At 38.0% G+C, this 17,807-nt stretch overlaps 1 protein-coding gene across 3 annotated transcripts in view; it reads right to left on the bottom strand.

Annotated features, from left to right (window-relative positions):
* DGKH (diacylglycerol kinase eta) overlaps positions 1-17,807 on the bottom strand; it is a 152,452-nt gene that overhangs the window by 73,886 nt on the left and 60,759 nt on the right. For all 3 annotated transcript variants that reach the window (XM_069880709.1, XM_069880728.1, XM_069880719.1), the window contains exon 2: positions 731-841. In XM_069880709.1, the coding sequence (XP_069736810.1) occupies positions 731-841 (111 nt within the window). The remainder of the gene's footprint in view (positions 1-730; positions 842-17,807) is intronic.

The following is a 17,807-nucleotide window of genomic DNA, read 5'->3' as shown; positions in this document are numbered from 1 at the left end:
CAGCTCTCAAGAGCTGCTGCAACCACACAGGGTAAAGAAAAGTAATGCCCACCCCTATGGAACAGCACAATCTAAGCCAGCATAACAAGCCAAAATGTCCTCAGTCCCATGCCTGAGGGCAAGGGAGGAAATGCCTCTTGGAAAGAAGACAAGTATTCCACTCTGCCCACCCCCAATTTTCCCACCAAAAATTTCAATTGATAGGAAACAGTATTTTCCCTTCTAAATCAGTTCTGGTAGAAAATGTTCCTATCTTGATTTCATGTAACCAATTCCATTGGGGCATGGTTTAGTGTTTGATAGGAACGGTTGGACTCGATGATCCGGTGGGTCTCTTCCAACCTGGTTATTCTATGATTCTATTTCTTTAACAGCAGTACGGGCACCAGAGTTTTAATGGAAATCAGTCTGAGGGATAACTGAGCATTATCCGATTTTTACTTTCTTTATGAAATGTTGGATTTGACTGCCTGAGAGCCACCTCGCAAAAACGTCATTATTCCATAACATGAACTTCTTTGTCTGTAGTCCAAAAGGTTAAAATACCTGTGATAAACTTAATTTTAAAAAAATCAAGAGAAATTACTACTCTTCCTTAGCTAAAGTTAATTTAACATACTGGTTTTTAATGAGACAATCACTCTGAAATCATTAAATTATTATTATTGCTTTTATAAACAAAATTGAAGTTACAAGTATATAGTATTAGATGCTAGTAGCATAAAATTACCTTTGAATCCTTAGCATAGTAAAGTGTACGACCTCGGAGTTTGAAATAACGCTTTTTCCACCTCTGAAAAGAACTGGTTTGCTTCAGTAGTAATCCTTCTTTTATACTTGTCTGAAAAACATTAAAATATAGAAGACAAGGTCAATACATATCTAAATAGCTACGCATATCAATGAAAGTCATACTTCCTAAAATTGGTGTTACACCTCATATAACTATAAATCTAAATTTGTATCTTCTCATTAAATTGAGACTAATTCTCTGGACAATCAGACTTCACAGTGCCAGTTTTTAAACAATGACAGTGTTGGCAAAATGCTAATTTTACATGTAAACTGAAAAGGCAGTCAAGAGGTATATAATTACGGAGAAGATGAACACAAAATAATTTGATTGTTTGGACAGCTGCAAACTCAAAAATATTGAAGTGAGCAACAACTGATGGTGGCACAATTCAGAAAATAAATGCTAAAATCCATCTACATCAGGTCATTTCCAGCCCCAGAATCTGATTATGTTCAGGACAAAAACAATTTCCATATAAGCACTAATTCAGAAAGGTACTTAAAACATGAGTCTGATTCAAGTACATGAATTATGCCTTTAAAATACAGGGAATGATCCAGTATGATGCAAGTCATGCATGACTTCAAGTGTGTTGCTGAACTGAAGCCATCAGCATGAAATAAGCTTACAAACAGGAATAATTATTGTATGGAAAGTGTGAGAACATTAACAGCAAGAGATATTTTTACCAGACAAATATTTTTAATAAAAAGATGTTTTGTCGATCCAAATCTTTCCACTGCAGACTGAACCCTGCCTACATAATGTCTATACTTGAAAGGAGTAAAACACAAGTTAGTATATTTTAAACGTGTACGTTGCTTTCATCAGTATGTGGGATTCATCCAACTAATTACAGAAATTCTCTACTTAATCAGATGAAATGACATGACACAGCATACTAATTGCATGAGTCTCAAAATTCATCTTCTTCAGCTTTGAAGCACACAAAGAGTATGGTAAAAAGCAAGTACATTTAGATATTACATTCCAAAACGGTCTCTAACATTTCCAGAATATTTCCAATTTGTAGTGTAGCAATGTCACGGGAATCTCATAGTACAATTTCTATACAATATGACAAAAATACCATTTGAATTTATTCTAAACCTTTTAGAGACTTAACCAAGACCTGACTTAAATAAAGTTCATAAACCTCATCTTCCATTATCAGATGTCAAATTCTCCCGAACTTTTAGGCAAGTAATAAAAATGCAGAAAAAGCAGAAAGCTCTTTAATGTTTCTACCGTTTCCTTGAAATGAGAAACATCACTGCTACATACATACATTGCACTTACATACATGTAAGCACTTAATGAAATATACATCTGAACTCTGCATTTTACCACCAACAGATATACTGGGATGTGGTTTGACCACCTTAAACAGACAATTCCATGGCTACAGGCACCAAAACTGAGCAAAAAGCTTTGGCTTGGTGTCCTTATTAACTTCATTTAGCCTTCAAAATGTGCAAAAAACCTTCCAGCTGCCAACTGAGTCATAAAGTAATCTGCTAATAACGCTTCCCTGAATCTACACACAACTCACAGCACTTACAGTGATTTGGAAGGGGCAAAGATTGGAAAGGACCTCTCAGGCTGCTGAATTTGGGTCCACGTTGTTGCTTACAACCAAGTCATACACATTTTCAATAGCATTTATCAGGCTACAGCTACACCTTAACAAAACAATTTGGTACCTTTTCCCAACAGCAATTAAAACAGTGCTCCAAGATCTTGCTGTTCTGAGAAACCTTCTTTTAATTAATCTCGGCTGGACGTTAAAGTGGAAACATATGCAATAATCACTGCCATAATCACATTAACTAGTTTCCTACTGTAATTTTGGAGACACAAGAAGTGCACATCCCAAAATCCCACCTTAGTTCTCACTTTCACAGAATCACCTTTCATCTGCTTGCCAAAAACTCCAGCTCCCCCATACAGTATCTTGTATCATCTAGGAATACAACATCCTTCCAGAAGTGTGTGATAAATAGAGTTGAGTAGAGCAGAGCAGAAAAGAACAGAAACAAACAGAACCAAATAGAAAGAATCACTAACACCACAGTGCTCCACAGTGGTATATTTTCCTGAAAAATTCTAATTATAAAAACCATAGCCACATTTCATAAAACTAGTAAGGTGTATATTCGTGTTCAGTTATCCAGGAATGTTGAATGTAACTCTACATCCACATTATCTAAATGACAGAAATAAAAGGGATTTGTGGGTATTTTCATCACTAAAAAAAGAAAAGCAATTTTTCTATCAGATTTTTCTATCAGTATATAAAACCTAAAAATTCAAAATTTTCATTTCAAAGACAGCCAACTCCACTGCCTTAGTTCTAATCCAGTCAGTTTGTAGAGTCCCACATTGGTGCAAAAGTCAAATTTTTTACTTCTGCTTCTGCTAGAAAAACCCCATAAAAGGAAATAATATTCTGAATTTAGAAAAGAAAAAGTAAACTGACTATGGCTGCATTACCAGCAACTGCAAACTAAAACACTGAATGATTAAAAAAAACTAACTCTCCTCTCTACTCCTTTTCAGATATGTAAGTAGATGTGCTGCCCAAAGAGTGTAAGGAAAGTGAAGAAAAGAACATGAGGAAATTCCTGAAAGTGAGGAAAATCAAAATGGGAACAGGAAAGCCCATAAATCAGAGCAGGTCAAATGTAAACAGGAAATTAAGAAGGTGAAGGAGAATTTTAAGAAACCTTGCAACAGATGCTCATGCTGAGACAAAAAAGTTCTTTAAATACTTTGGAAGATAGAAGACTGCTAGGGGGCTGGCAGGATCATTTTTCAAGAGACATATGAAAAGCGTACTCAAGGATGAGAAGATCACAGCAAAGAAGCTCATCAAATTCTCAGCGTCTGTCTTTACCAATGAAGGTGATGAGACCCTATCTCACACAACACATTCTTTGTAAAATCACAACAGCGACATCAACATGAAGCACATATACAGTAAGTACTAGACAAGACAAATCACGAAGTCATGTGGACCAGATGGCATTGACTTGAGAGCCCTGAGGGTCCTGAAAGGACTGCTGACACTAAATTCCAACCCTGGTAACACTAAATTCCAAACCTGGTAAGACAGTAGAGTCCATATGAAAGAATAATATTGCTGAGACCATACACACTAGATGGGAAAAAGTCAACAGAGCTTTTGTAAAAGAAAATACTGCCTGGCTACCTGTGGGAGTTCAGGGGATGGAGAAGAAAGCATGTAGATTTACCCACATTTTCAGAAAGTCTTTGAAAAGGCTTCCCACCAAATACTATTAAGGAAATTAAGTTAGAACAGAATTAGTAAGAGAGGCTTTTCGTAGGATGAAGGTTGTTAAAAGGAAGAATAGGAAGCACAAGTAGGGCTTAGAAGGCATTCTGTCCTCTGGATGAAAAAAGTCAAAGCAGCAGGGTTCCCAAACATAGAAACATAGAATCACCAGGTTGGAAAAGACCCATCGGATCATCGAGTCCAACCATTCCTATCAATCACTAAACCACGTCCCTCAGCACCTCGTCCACCCATCCCTTAAACCCCTCCAGGGAAGGTGACTCAATCCCTCCCTGGGCAGCCTCTGCCAGTGCCCAATGACCCTTTCCATGAAAATTTTTTTCCTAATGTCCAGCCTAAACCTCCCCTGGTGGAGCTTGAGGCCATTCCCTCTTGTCCTGTCCCTTGGGAGAAGAGCCCAGCTCCCTCCTCTCTACAACCTCCTTTCAGGGAGTTGGAGAGAGCAATGAGGTCTCCCCTCAGCCTCCTCTTCTCCAGGCTAAACACCCCCAGCTCTCTCAGCTGCTCCTCTTCTTCTCCAGCCCCCTCACCAGCTTCGTTGCTCTTCTCTGGACTCGCTCCAGAGCCTCAACATCCTTCTTGTGCTGAGGGGCCCAGAACTGAACACAGGATTCGAGGAGCGGTCTCACCAGTGCTGAGTACAGAGGGAGAAGAACCTCCCTGGACCTGCTGGTCACACCGTTTCTGATCCAAGCCAAGATGCCATTGGCCTTCTTGGCCACGTGGGCACACTGCTGGCTCATAATCATGGAATGGTTTGGGTTGGAAGGGACCTTAAAGCCCATCCGGTTCCAAACTGCCTCTCCCTGCCTCTGTCCTGCAACCTGCAGGCCCCAGGGCCGCCCTCTCGCAGGTGAACCAACGTTTATTCAAATTCAGTGGCCCAAAGAAGGATCACACAAAGAAATTTGCAGACAATACTAAGCTCTTCTGAGTAGTCAAATTCCATGCCAATGGTGAGGAACTCAAAGGACAAACATATAGCTGAGCAAGATGGTAAAGACACCAAAGACGAGCTTCAGCCCAAGTCAATATATGATGCTCAGCTTCAGGAAATAAATCAAAACCTCACTAACATTCTCGCATCAACTCTGAGTGAGGAAGAGATCTAGGGGTCATAGTTTGCAGCTATCTGTGCTCAAACACATCCAGAAAAGCAAAGGAACTTTGGTTGTCACCAAGTAACACGGCAAGACCAAGACAGAGGACAAAATTTTGATGCCATATAAAAAACTAGTGTACCAGACAGTAACTTCAACTCAACAAACATGGTTAAGGGAAGGTACAAAGAAGAGCAATTCAAATGATTCAGAAGACGGAGCAGCTGCCTTACGAAGAAAGACTAAAAAAAATCTGGAACTCTGCCATTTAAAGAGCAGAAGATTGGGAGGGTAAAATGATCAAGGTTTATAAAAGCATTAAAGCAGAGTATGGTGAATGCAGAATTATTGCTCACCAAATCCCACAATATTAGAACAAGGAGGCATGCAATAAAACTATACTCAGACCAGCTCAACAAAGATAAAACGAAGCACATCTTTACACAGAATGTAGCAGCTTTGCAAAGCTTGCTGTCCAACAGATTGCAGAGCGTCAGCAAGTACAATAAAGAGGATTAGATACATTCAAGAACACTGCCGCTGTATGTGGTCCTTTTTAACACACCATGAGGAAGTACCAGGAAAATGGGCCACTGAAGGGCAGGCAAACTCACATGCTGCTCCTGAACAGCCCTTGTTATTCCACTGTCGAGGATGGATTGTTGTCTGACTGCAAAAAAAAAATCCCAGGCTGGATTTTTCCTGCTATGTTGACAGTATCACTTTTGCTTTAAACTCTGATGTTGGTGTTTTTAAGTGGATCTAGGTCCTCATTTACCAAAACAATTAATATTTGGATTGGTGACAGATGAGGCCATTAAAAAATTAAAATAAAAAGAGAGGGACAATAATATTTGGTATTGTTTAACGCCCTCCTGTGACACTTCCTATTCATACAACTTTGCAAAGTTGAGCATTGAAATAAAACTTCTTTTTAGTACTGTGGAGAGTTTGGTACATTTCCACCATCTGCACCGGTACGGCTTTAGGAAAAGCCTTCACGACGTTACAAAGTAAAGTCTCACAGCTCATATTAACACAGAGTCCCTTAAAATATTCCATGTGTTCAGTAGATAAAAACCCAAAAACCTTTTATTATTAAAAAATGTGACAATCAAACTTTAGATTTTGATTAAAATTATGACCCTGGAATTCCAAGCTTGTGATTTTCTTGACAATCTCTGTACAGCAGCTTCCATTACTGGCAATTATGCTGACAGACTTATCATTAGTTATGTCAAAATAAAAATAGATTTTTATCTTCCAAGAATAAAAACTTCATCAGCTACTCAGTGCAAGATTACATTTTCATTGAAGATTACCTATCACAGTGAAGGGAGCCTGACATCTGAAAATTAAAATTAAAACCAAATCAAGAACTATGTTCTACCTATAAATTTATACAGCTAAAACTGTTCAAAATAAGAAGAAAACTGAGAACCAACATGATCATGTAGACTCTATCGAGTTCCTTTGATTTCAAGAAAATTTTAATTACAAAAAGTACTGTCAAGAACTGATCACTCAGTGTTAGCATGTTGAGCTGTAGCGGGGTACCTAAAGCATCATGTTTGCCTCAACTGAGCTGCCAGAGACTGCTACTGCTAATGCATCCTCCAGGTTAAGAGCACCACTACAGAAATCACAAAATGTGGAAATCTGCATATGCTTTGTCTGTCATTGTTGATGGCATTTATCTCTGTCTCATTAAAGAAAAAAAAAAAAAAAAAAAAAGTCGAGCTAGCTATGAGAAAACAGCTTTCCAAAATCTCAGAATAAAAGCCAGCCACACTCCCCTGCCTCTACACCACAACACTAACCTGTGATTAAGCATTATCATTTCTGTGTTACAATAAAATAGCATGTTCTTCTAAAGTTATTCTTACATTCCATATTTTGGGTGTCCTGTATGTGGAAAGATTCTAATTCAAGTGAAACTGCAATACAAATAAATGAAATTATACAGCTTAAGCAGTGAGCTTTTTCTTCAACCTTGTTCTCCCTTCAATGTTCCCTTCCAGTCTGTGCTGAGGAAACAGATTCTGCATTACTGTTGTTAAAAGAATAATTAAAAAAAAGCTTTTGGCTCCCATTACTGGGAAGATATGGTAGTGTACTAAAACATAAACATGTAAAGAAATTGTCATAATAAAAATATCATTGTAGCGAGGTGAAGTTCAATTAGCATATAGATTTAAAAATATAACTTATAGCACATATCAAAAATCAGTTGGATATTGCTATATTAGAATGAAACATTATAAAAAAAAAAAAAGAAAAAACCCAAAAAAACCCCGAAAAACCAAAACCAAATAAAACCCCAAGTTTAGGTATAAACCTGATATCAGCTTGAGAACTGGAGAAGAAACTTTATGTACAGTTCAAGTAGTTAAACTCCTAACTTCCATCCATATACTAAATGTTGACTTCTCTCTGTGGTCTCATTAATCCGGTCATAAACCAGCTGTACACCGAAAAAGAATAAAACATGCCTGTGACTTAGCACCAAAAATTTAAGGGTGTTGGTCCTACACAGAACTCACCTAACTTAGTCTTAGAGTAGCATTTTATAGCTAGAGTTTGGAGCTTCAATAACTCTGCTGCTCTTAAGATTGTAGGACTCTCACTAACAGACGGATTCTGATCTATTGTCTTCCACTATACCTTCTGTTAGTTCTAAATGTTAAATTCTTTGTAGCAAACACATTTTCCTATAATTCCTTACAAATATTATTGAGGCACCCATTTCACAATTTCTCCTAGTAAGGATTTTCTTGTATGAAAATCTAGCAGTTTCAGACTATTGGCACAAAAATCCCAGATCCAATTACTGTACTTTTTTTCATTTGGAGTTATTAAATTTTGCAGGAAAATATTTTATAATTTTATGTATTTTGGAGGAAAATAAAAAATTAGCTTGTGATACAGTACTGAACAACCGCCAAACAGATCTGAAGTTCATTTTCCAGGCCACTAAGTTCTCTGTAACCTTTGGTAAGTGGCTTATTCATTGCACCTCATCTCTGAGGAGGGAGAAAAGGAATAGTACTTCTTCACCTCAAAGACATGTTACGCTGATATCTTCACTTGTTTGTGCAGCTACATATTAACACTACATGTGTACCTGCTGAACCACTATAAATTTAGGAAACTGATTATTACCACAAAAGTGCCGACTAATTCCCCAAAACAGCAAAGCACTTTTAATAAGGCGCAGGGTCTCAGCTGTCTGTAGTGATTCTCATGCTAAAATCCTATTTTCCTTCCTAGTCTTTAGCAGAATTCCCATACTACAATGACAGGAGGAAATTCCCTCTTTTGAGACGATGAGACTGGACATAACAGCATAACATAGATTGGACCCTCCCTTCCCCTCTCTTTACCGACAGGAAATAAGAGCCTCTAACTGCTTTTGAACTCAAATTCCCTTTGCGACCAGGCTCATTCATGTACACGCTATTTTATCTCATTCAGAAAACACAGTAAAGTTTCTTCTAAAAAACATGATTCTGACCCAAATGAAGCAGATCGGTACTTCTCCAAGTAACCCTGGAGTTGTGGAATACAACACAATGTCTCACTTCAGTATATTGGAAAGTCTTATGAAGAGCGGCTGAGGGAACTGGGGTTGTTTAACCTAGAGAAGAGGAGGCTGAGGGAAGTCCTTATCACTGTCTACAACTACCTGAAAGGAGGTTGTAGAGAGGTGGGTGTTGGTCTCTTCGCCCAAGAGACAGGTGATAGGACAAGAGGGAATCGCCTGAAGCTGCACCAGGGGAGGTTCACACTGGACATTAGGAATAACTTCTTCACCGAAAGGGTTATCAGGCACTGGCACAGGCTGCCCAGGGAGGTGGTTGAGTCATCATCCGAGGAGGTATTTAAAAGATGGGTAAACGAGTTGCTCAGGCATACGATTTAGTAGTAGACAGGTAGGGCTGGACTTGATAATCTCAAAGGTCTCTTCCAATCTAGGGATTCTATGATTCTATGAAAATCAGGGAGTGGGTCCTCTTGAAACATATTTCTGGCAATGTGAAGAAGGTGGTGACTGGACACAGTCAGCAAGGACTTACCAAAGGTAACTCATCCCTGAACATCAGAGAATCTTTTCTAAGACCCCTGCATCAGGCAAGAGCATAGCACCTCCGATACCACTTGCTGTTCAACAGCTCTTATTGCTAAAATATAATACATGTAGTAGACATTTGTTTTTCTTTTTTCATTAAGCAGTTACGTATGGAATTCGCCTTTTAGCAACAGAACAGCCCTAGCATAAAGCCAGGTAAAATTAGAAAAATGGTAAAAAACGTGCTAGAATATAACTTGACTATACGCGTTGTTGGGTTTTTGTTTCTTGTTTGGTTTTTTTTTTTAATTGAGGAAAGCACTTTCCACTGCAATAAGTTCTCAGTTTTACAAAACCTGTCACTTTACATATCCATTGTGTAAGAGGATTTGGCACCTTGAGGTTAAGAGCATTAATGCGCGCTTGCTTTCTGATTGTTTAATGAAAAGCTTCTCTCCAGGGGAGCTAAAAAAGGCAAATTCTATTTCAGCTTCAATAAAACCTCAAAACTACTCCGAAATCATTGTTTAACAATGTATCCTCCACACCTATTAATAAAATCAGAAAGTCACAAAGGATCTAGAAGAGGCCTAAAAAGATCTTTTAGGCCACAGTTTCCTCCAATTTAACACAGATTTGCAGAAACAGGTTATCTATCATCTCAATTCAAGTGTCCCATTTTTTCCACTCGGAATTTTTTTCTAGTCTCTTGATTGGCAAATAGCCCACTATCATCCAACATCTGCATCAGAAGACAGAAACACATGAGCAATAGAGGCATTGTCTCTCATAAACCTGCATTCATTGCTTCTGTAGAGTTAATCTTCACATGGCCAGCTCCCAGTCACAAAAAACCTAGAGAGAATGATGAAGGTCTAAAATCTGGCTTTTCACATGACCTGACAGTCATTACAAAAATACACAATCTTTCTCTGCTTTACAGTTAAACGAGGTCTGCATGTGCATTTATCAACCATCCTTAGACTCTCCTCATAAGACATTTGCCTAAGATGTTCTTAAAGCTCCCAGTTACAGCGATCTTTTACCATTAAAATGCTTTCCCTTGTGTAAACCTCTCCTGTTGCACTTTAAACCCATAAAGTGCTGTTGACAGGCAATGGTATAGATGTAAAATGTCTGCAAACAAACTCAAAGGCCATTCCTAATTCACAGTATTTCACTAGGAGAAAAACAGGGAGAACAGCAACGACTTGACAGGACAATTGTTATTAATCTTCACTTGGCATGCCCTAACTTTCTTTCGTTCAACTTGCATTAACTGTTCACCAGGAGAATATTTTATGAACATGCAGTTATTAAATGAGTCATAAGGTTGTTCTGCTTTTTGGTCAAACTAGTAAATTTACATCTAGAAGTATTTTTAAAAAGAATAGTGATGGAGAATTGCAAATGTTTTTCCACTGAGGATACAGGCCATGCAAGTCTTATATCCTGCTATGTATTAAGAGTCTATGCAGCACACAGTCCTTGAGATAGATATGATTATGCTGGGTGAAACCTCACAACAAAGTACCATCCTCAAGAGCAGCTAGGAGCAAGAAGCTCTGCTGTCCTCTGAGATGCAGATCAAGTGTCCTACTTATTTCCATGGCCTTTCACATAGAAGTGGGAAGTGTGAAATATATTTTTTAAAAATACATGTGGTTAATCAGATTTCATGTCTCCTGATTATGTTTCGTTGATATCTACTCTCTTCTGTTCAAAATACTTTTCTTCTTATAATTGCTCACTTGTGTTTATATAGGTATTATGAACTTCTGAGGTACATTCGATTTCTAAGCATCAAGGACTTGAAGAATGTCTGTAGTTGCTGTCTTCTCCCTGCGAGGACTTAGTAAGATGAACCCTGGCAAACCTTGCCTATGACAATGAGAGAAGGGAAGATGCAGCCACACTTCAGGATGTCGTGCAAGATTTCAGGTTAAGCAGTCAACAACATTAAGTCTGAGTTGAGACAACACACTAGGAGCTTCAATGACTGAAGTACAAGCACATATGCTTCTGGACGAGTAATTTGGAGCAGAAATGCAGTACAGTTGATTCTTCGCACTAAAACTACCAAAACTTCTGAGCCAAAGCTTCCCATTCTCTTTGCACACTTGTGCAAAGAGGATGCTGAGTTAACATTAGAACTTTCTCTGTGCCCACAGGAAGTCATAGAAAACAAGCTAAAGAGCATTTAAAAATATATTAATCAGCAGCATGATGAAAATTTTAAATCTACAGGATGAACTTCAGTATCCTTTCAAACTAGCTAGGCTTCAAAGAGAAGGCTAGGTACTTATAGCCTTATGCCATCTCACTTTCAAGAAAAATAATTCTAGACATTTGTTATAATGTTTTACTTGTTAAAAAATTAAAAACCTTTTAGATGGAATATTTTAAGAAAAAAATTATTAGTCCAAAATCTCATTTGCACAAAGATACTGCGAGTTTAATAACTGGCTCTAGACAGTAGTAAGGGGTGCTGATCAGAAAAACCTGGATGAGAGAAAGGTAATTAAGTCAAAGGACCTATATCAAGAGTAATTTCTGAGTCATCTGAACTTATCACACTCCCTTCTTTCAACCAGATTTGTGAAATGGCTATATACTAACAAAAACTCAGGGAAAAATGTGATTAATACTCCTTTTCTACCATCTTTTTTTTTTTTTTAACACCAAAGAGATGCTTCTCAAACAGTTAAACCATCTGTACACTCTATATCTTACTGTGGTAGCCCTGCTGATTCATCTGGGGAAACAGAAGAAAAACTCCACTTGCCTATTTATATGTCTGATATGCTGCCTTTATTTATCTGAGCTGAAACTACCGTCACTAACACTTCTAGAGAAACAGCAGTTAGCACCACAAAAAGAAAGGATGTTTCGTACAAGGTAAGACAAGTTTCAAATCAGCTATGCTGATTTTAAGGCTATTCCATCGATCTAGCACATCAGCTCAACTGCAGAGACTGTGTTTTCCTTTAACACCACAGTTAATAGCTGATTTTCAGGTTGCCAGCTGAAAGGTGATCAATCAGTGAAGAAACTGGTTAATAGCAGCCAGAGATTTCAAGAGGGCTTTTGATCAAGCTTCATTGAGCAGCAGCCTCCGAGGGTGCTCATTTGCTCTACAGTAGCCCAAACTGATAGAAGCTTATTCATCTAATGACCCAATAGTTGCTGCTTTCCAAGTATCATTCAAGACACTGAATAGGTTTTATATATGTAATATGAATACAGAGTAAAAATATAAAGTGTTTGAATTACAAAGAAGAAAACACTTCTCACCATTTTCCCCTAAGAGACTTTCACTGCAATTCAAAATTTAGCTCCATACCCTCAGAAGTAGCAGAATATATGAAGGTACACCCCCTTCTGTCCTGGTTTTGGCTGGGATAGAGGTAGTTTCATTCCTAGCAGCTGGTATAGTGCTGTGGCTTGGATTTAGGATGAGAATAATGTTGATAACACACTGACATTTTAGTTGCTGCTAAACAGTGCTTATCCTAAGGTTTTAGTTTCTCATACTGTCCTGCCCTGCCAGCAAGGAGACCAGGACTGCACAAGAAGCTTGGAGGGAGTAGAGCCAGGACAGCTGACCCAAACTGGCCACAGGGATATTCTATACGTTATGACACTATGCTCAGTACATAAACTGTGGAAGCTGCCAGGTGGCCACTGCTCAGGGACTGGCTGGGCATTGGTAGCTGGGTGGTGTGCAATTGGATTGTGCATCACTTGTTTTGTATATTCTTCTATCATCACTGTTACTATTTTCCCTTCCTTTTCTGTCCCATGAAACTGCCTCTCAGCCCATAGGTTTTATCTTCTTCCCCTATTCTCTCCCCCATCCTACTAGGCAGGGAGAGCAAGCAAGTGCCTGCACGGTGCTTAGCCACTGACTGGGGTTAAACCACAACAACTTCCTTTAACTGGCATGGTAAATAGCCTGTCAACCCAATACCACAGGCACCATCACCAACAATGGCTTCAAACCTCTTTATTCTCCACTGGATATCAAGGTTTAATTTATATACCTGTTAGATAATGAAGGTCTTGAACTCACAAGAGAAGCCCATGGGGAAGAACACATGGACAGGCACTGACAAGCTGACAGATAACAAGAACAAGAGGAGGCCTTGAGGTAGTTTGGTTATCAGAGGTTACCAGGCTCTTCCATCTTCCTTGTGCTGCTCCATCTGTCTGAACACAGTACCAAGCCACAGAAGTCCATTTAATTAATGGGTCCTGTTAGGTACCAGGCCTTTTGCTATTTTGTTTTCTGCTTTAATAAGTGGTTGGGGCATAAGAAGGCAGATTCCTTCATGTATTTTCCAATATACTTTAAAGCTGATGGAATGATAATATTTGGTTTCTATATTAAAAAAAAAAAAATTGGCTGTTCAAGTTTGAAACACAGGTCAGGGATGTCATATTTTTTACATTTCCAAACCAGACCATATTTATAATTATTATTATTTATACTGTTCCATCTGTTTTAAGACTCAATTTCAATGGGGTGGGAGGTTAATGAAAAACGTAACTAAAAATAAATATTCTGACACATAAAGCATAGTGACTGAAGGGAGAGAAGTGGTTTCTTTGCTGTTTATTTGGGTTTTTTTTAAAGAAGTTTTTTGGTAGTTTTACCCTCTGCTGCCTTAATCACCAAAGATAAATGCAGAGTCTGCTGTGCCTGGAGCATCTTTTCAGTGCCACTCATATTTGGACAAAAAAATCAGTTGAATCTGGTTCAGGGCACAAAACAAGCAGTTACTGACCCAAAAGAGCCTGCAGCTTTACACAATCAAGATACAAAAAGGATGCACTAAGACAGCTTGAGGAACGAATACATGAGCTTTCAACTAAGCAGCAAAACTTATATTATTGTTTGAATACCAAAAGGAGATGAAGGCATTTAAATGGAGAGAAATGAGTGGGATGAGATGTGTGAAATGAGAATAAGGATCCTTAAAGCACCACTGGCACGCACACACAAAAGATAAAAAGACAAGTAAGGAAAAAGACAGAACTATGAATTCTAGCACCATGGCCAATGTTGGGAAAAGCAACACACAAATCAGCAAGATTCTCTTTCAATGTGAGCTTACATCCTCTGATTCACAGAATTCACATTCAAATATATTTTGAATAATCAAGCATTATGCATATAAATAATCAGATTCATAATGAATAATCAAAGATTGAGGAAAAACTACACTTTGGAGCTTCAGCTTAAGTTTGTCAACAATATTTGTTATCATTTGGTACATAGTGTCACTGAATTCATTCAGTGAGTCTAGCTGTTTAATTCACCAACCTAGAAACCTTTTCAGTGAGCAAACAGGATCAGTACTGAAACATAAACCTTTGTTGAAAGAACATGCACTAAAATTGCTATCAAGAGAAAAAAACACCTTTCTGGATAAGCATGCCCCAGCAGTTTTAGACAGCAGAGTGATACAAAGTACGTCTCATACCTACTGATAAGCAAAGTAAAATATTCTTGTTCTAAGGACATCTAGAAACTTGAGGAAAAGCCACAAAAAAGTATAAACATAACAGATTTTTAAATTACACTAACATTTCTCTAGTATGAAAGAGAAATACTCAATGAGTGAAGCCCAACTAGAGTATTATCAGAAACGGTAACAGAAAAATGGTTTTGGGGAAAAAGTTAAAAATGTTGTTTATTTCAGAACAGATGTTAGATAATATTAATAAAGATTTTTTTTTCTTTTCTTTCTCTTCAGAATGATTCATGTATTACTATCTACAAATTAGGAATCTGAATAGTAAGTGATGGCCACTGACTACCTTTTTGCGTGGATCGAGGCAGGCTCTTGAAACAGACAGAAGAAAAAGCACTCTCCACCATCCATGGCCCTACCATAGACACATAGAATGGTTTGTGTTGGAAGGGACCTTTATAGATCATCTAGTCTAAGCCCCTCAGAGGGGGCTCAGAGCCCCAGCCAACCTGACCTTGAACATTTAGAAGGATGGAGCATCTACCACCCCTCTTGGCAACTTGTGCCAGTGTTTCACAACCCTTATTGTAAAAAATATCTTTCTTATATCTAGCCTAAATCTACTCTCCCTTAGTTTAAAACCATTACCCTTTGCTCTATTGCATCAGGCCCTACTAAAAAGTTTTGTTTCCATCTTTCTTATAGGTTTCCTTTAAGTACTGAAAGGCCATAATAAGTTCTTATCTTCCCCATGCTGAACAAACCCAACTCTCTGCCTGGTGTTCCATCCCTCTGACCATTTTTGTGGCCCTCCTCTACACCCAGTCCAACAGATCATGTCTTTCCCATGCTGAGGGCTCCAGATCTGGGAGCAGTACTCCAGATGGGGTGGGGTCTCAATAGAGTGGAGTACATGGGGAGAATCACCTCCTCCAACCTGCTGGCCACGCTTCTTCTGATGCAGCCCAGGATACGGTTGGCCTTCTGGGCTGTAAGCGCACATTGCTGGCTCATGTCAAGCTTCTCATCAGTCAGCAACACCAAGTCCTTCTCTGCAGGGCAGCTCTCAATCACATCATCCCCCATCCTGTACTGAAACCACAAATTGCCTTGCATCAGGTGTAGGACCTTGCACCAGGCCTTGCTGAACCTCATTACGTTCAACAATATACAACCCGAATATCTGAACAAGTTAGTGTACAATGAAAGACCAAAGACAGTTCCACTAGCACCTTGGTACTAATTCTAAGGAATTCTGATAGAATTTAGATATGATAGCAATGATTTTAACTTTAAAGGTATATCATTAGCCTCCATAAAAATAATTTAGTCCTTTATAGATTCTAAAAGATAGGAAACAATAAACCATTATGGGGAAAAGGCTTTCCGAAATGTTGCAAAAAAACCTTCATTGTAATTATTTCTAAAATTTATTACATATAGCGATGACAAGAAATTATTAGGAAACAACAATTTTTTTCATTTAATGCAAGCATTTCACACTCCACATAATTAATACACACCTATAAATTTCCCAAGAAGAGATAAAAAAATGGATTGTAAGTAATAATTCTGCTTTCTACAATAAATAGACAACTCATACAAAGAGTATTTCCACACCTTCCTAGAAGGTATCTGTCGCTTTGAACCAAGCAACAGATATTTACTTCATTAATATCTCCTGTGCATCCTTCTTTACATTGTTTTTTTTACATAGCAGGATATCGTGGACACTTCCAATACACAGACTGCTTCTGGAAATAAAAACTACTTTGGAAGCAAATACTGTGCTTCATTTTCATACTAAATAGCTGATGCCAATGAAATCTCATGTTAATCTTCTTTATATAAGCCCTATTATATTTTACACATTATTGAAATGATTATAGATTCTATACTTGACATTTCCAAGGTTTTTTTTCTTAAAAAAAATTGTTGGAAAAGATAGCTCTTATAACAACTTGCCAAGTAACACTGACTTTGTAACTACACTCTGTGAAAAGGAGAACAGATGCTGATTTTTATAAACTCCGAATACTATACATCTCATGTCTCAAATAAATATTAAAACACAAGCACAGCATCCTTCCAAAAATGGTGATTTCCTCTTAAATGAATATAATCCACAAAAGCTTTTATTGCCTTTTATAAAAATTAGATTATAGCTAACGACCACGTGGGGGTAGTAGCGTGACGGTAATGCACAGGTACAGTGCCTTGCACACATCAATGCAAGTATACAGGCTGTGTGAAATAAGTGAATTTCTGCAGTGGGCTTCAGACAGATACATCGTTATCCTTTTTTTTTTCCTTTACAGCATACATGCTTTAACTATAGGGAAGTACATACATGTGGCCAATGGCAGTACCAAAATTTGAAACCTGGGAGACTCAAGCAAGAAGCGTTGTAAGTTATCCTTTCCTTTATAAAGGATTTGTTGTGGAAAACCACAACAGTCACAAATTAACAGTTAGTGAGAAAACATATCAAAGAGTTTCGGCAGTCATTTACTGAAAACTGACATTTTCAATGTCTAAGTTACAGCAGAGTTTTGCTAAGGCAAGTTGGTAAGTTATGAGTAGTTAGTCACTTCTGGTCTTAAATACAGATTCAAATGTTTTACAGATAAAAGAGAAGGGTTGGGCTTTACTTTTATCAAGAGAAAGGTCATTCCTATTCTCTTTCTTAGTGTAAAATAGGGTCAGTCTTTTTTCTGGTAATTTCATCAGCCGGCGTCATAAATAACTCACAAGAGTCGGTCTTGTGAAAGTCACTTGCCTTTTTTAAGACAAGTAGATAAACATTAATTAGATCTGTACTGCATGCAAACATAATAGAGGAGAAATAAGGTGAAAGTGCTTACAGCTGCAAGTACCTAAAAGATCAAACACTGCAGCTAAGTCTTATAACAAATCGGTTGTGCCACATGATTTGCTCTTATCCAGCTATGCTGATCAGACATTTTAGTATCTTACTCACATATAGTCTATTTTTCATTTATAATTATTTATATTACAAGTATATATTATTTTTACACATATACAGGAC

Source organism: Phaenicophaeus curvirostris, chromosome 1 (assembly GCF_032191515.1).
Source record: "Phaenicophaeus curvirostris isolate KB17595 chromosome 1, BPBGC_Pcur_1.0, whole genome shotgun sequence".
Lineage (NCBI taxonomy): Eukaryota > Metazoa > Chordata > Aves > Cuculiformes > Cuculidae > Phaenicophaeus > Phaenicophaeus curvirostris.
Note: the sequence above shows the minus strand (reverse complement) of the source record. Positions and strands in the feature narration are given on the sequence as shown.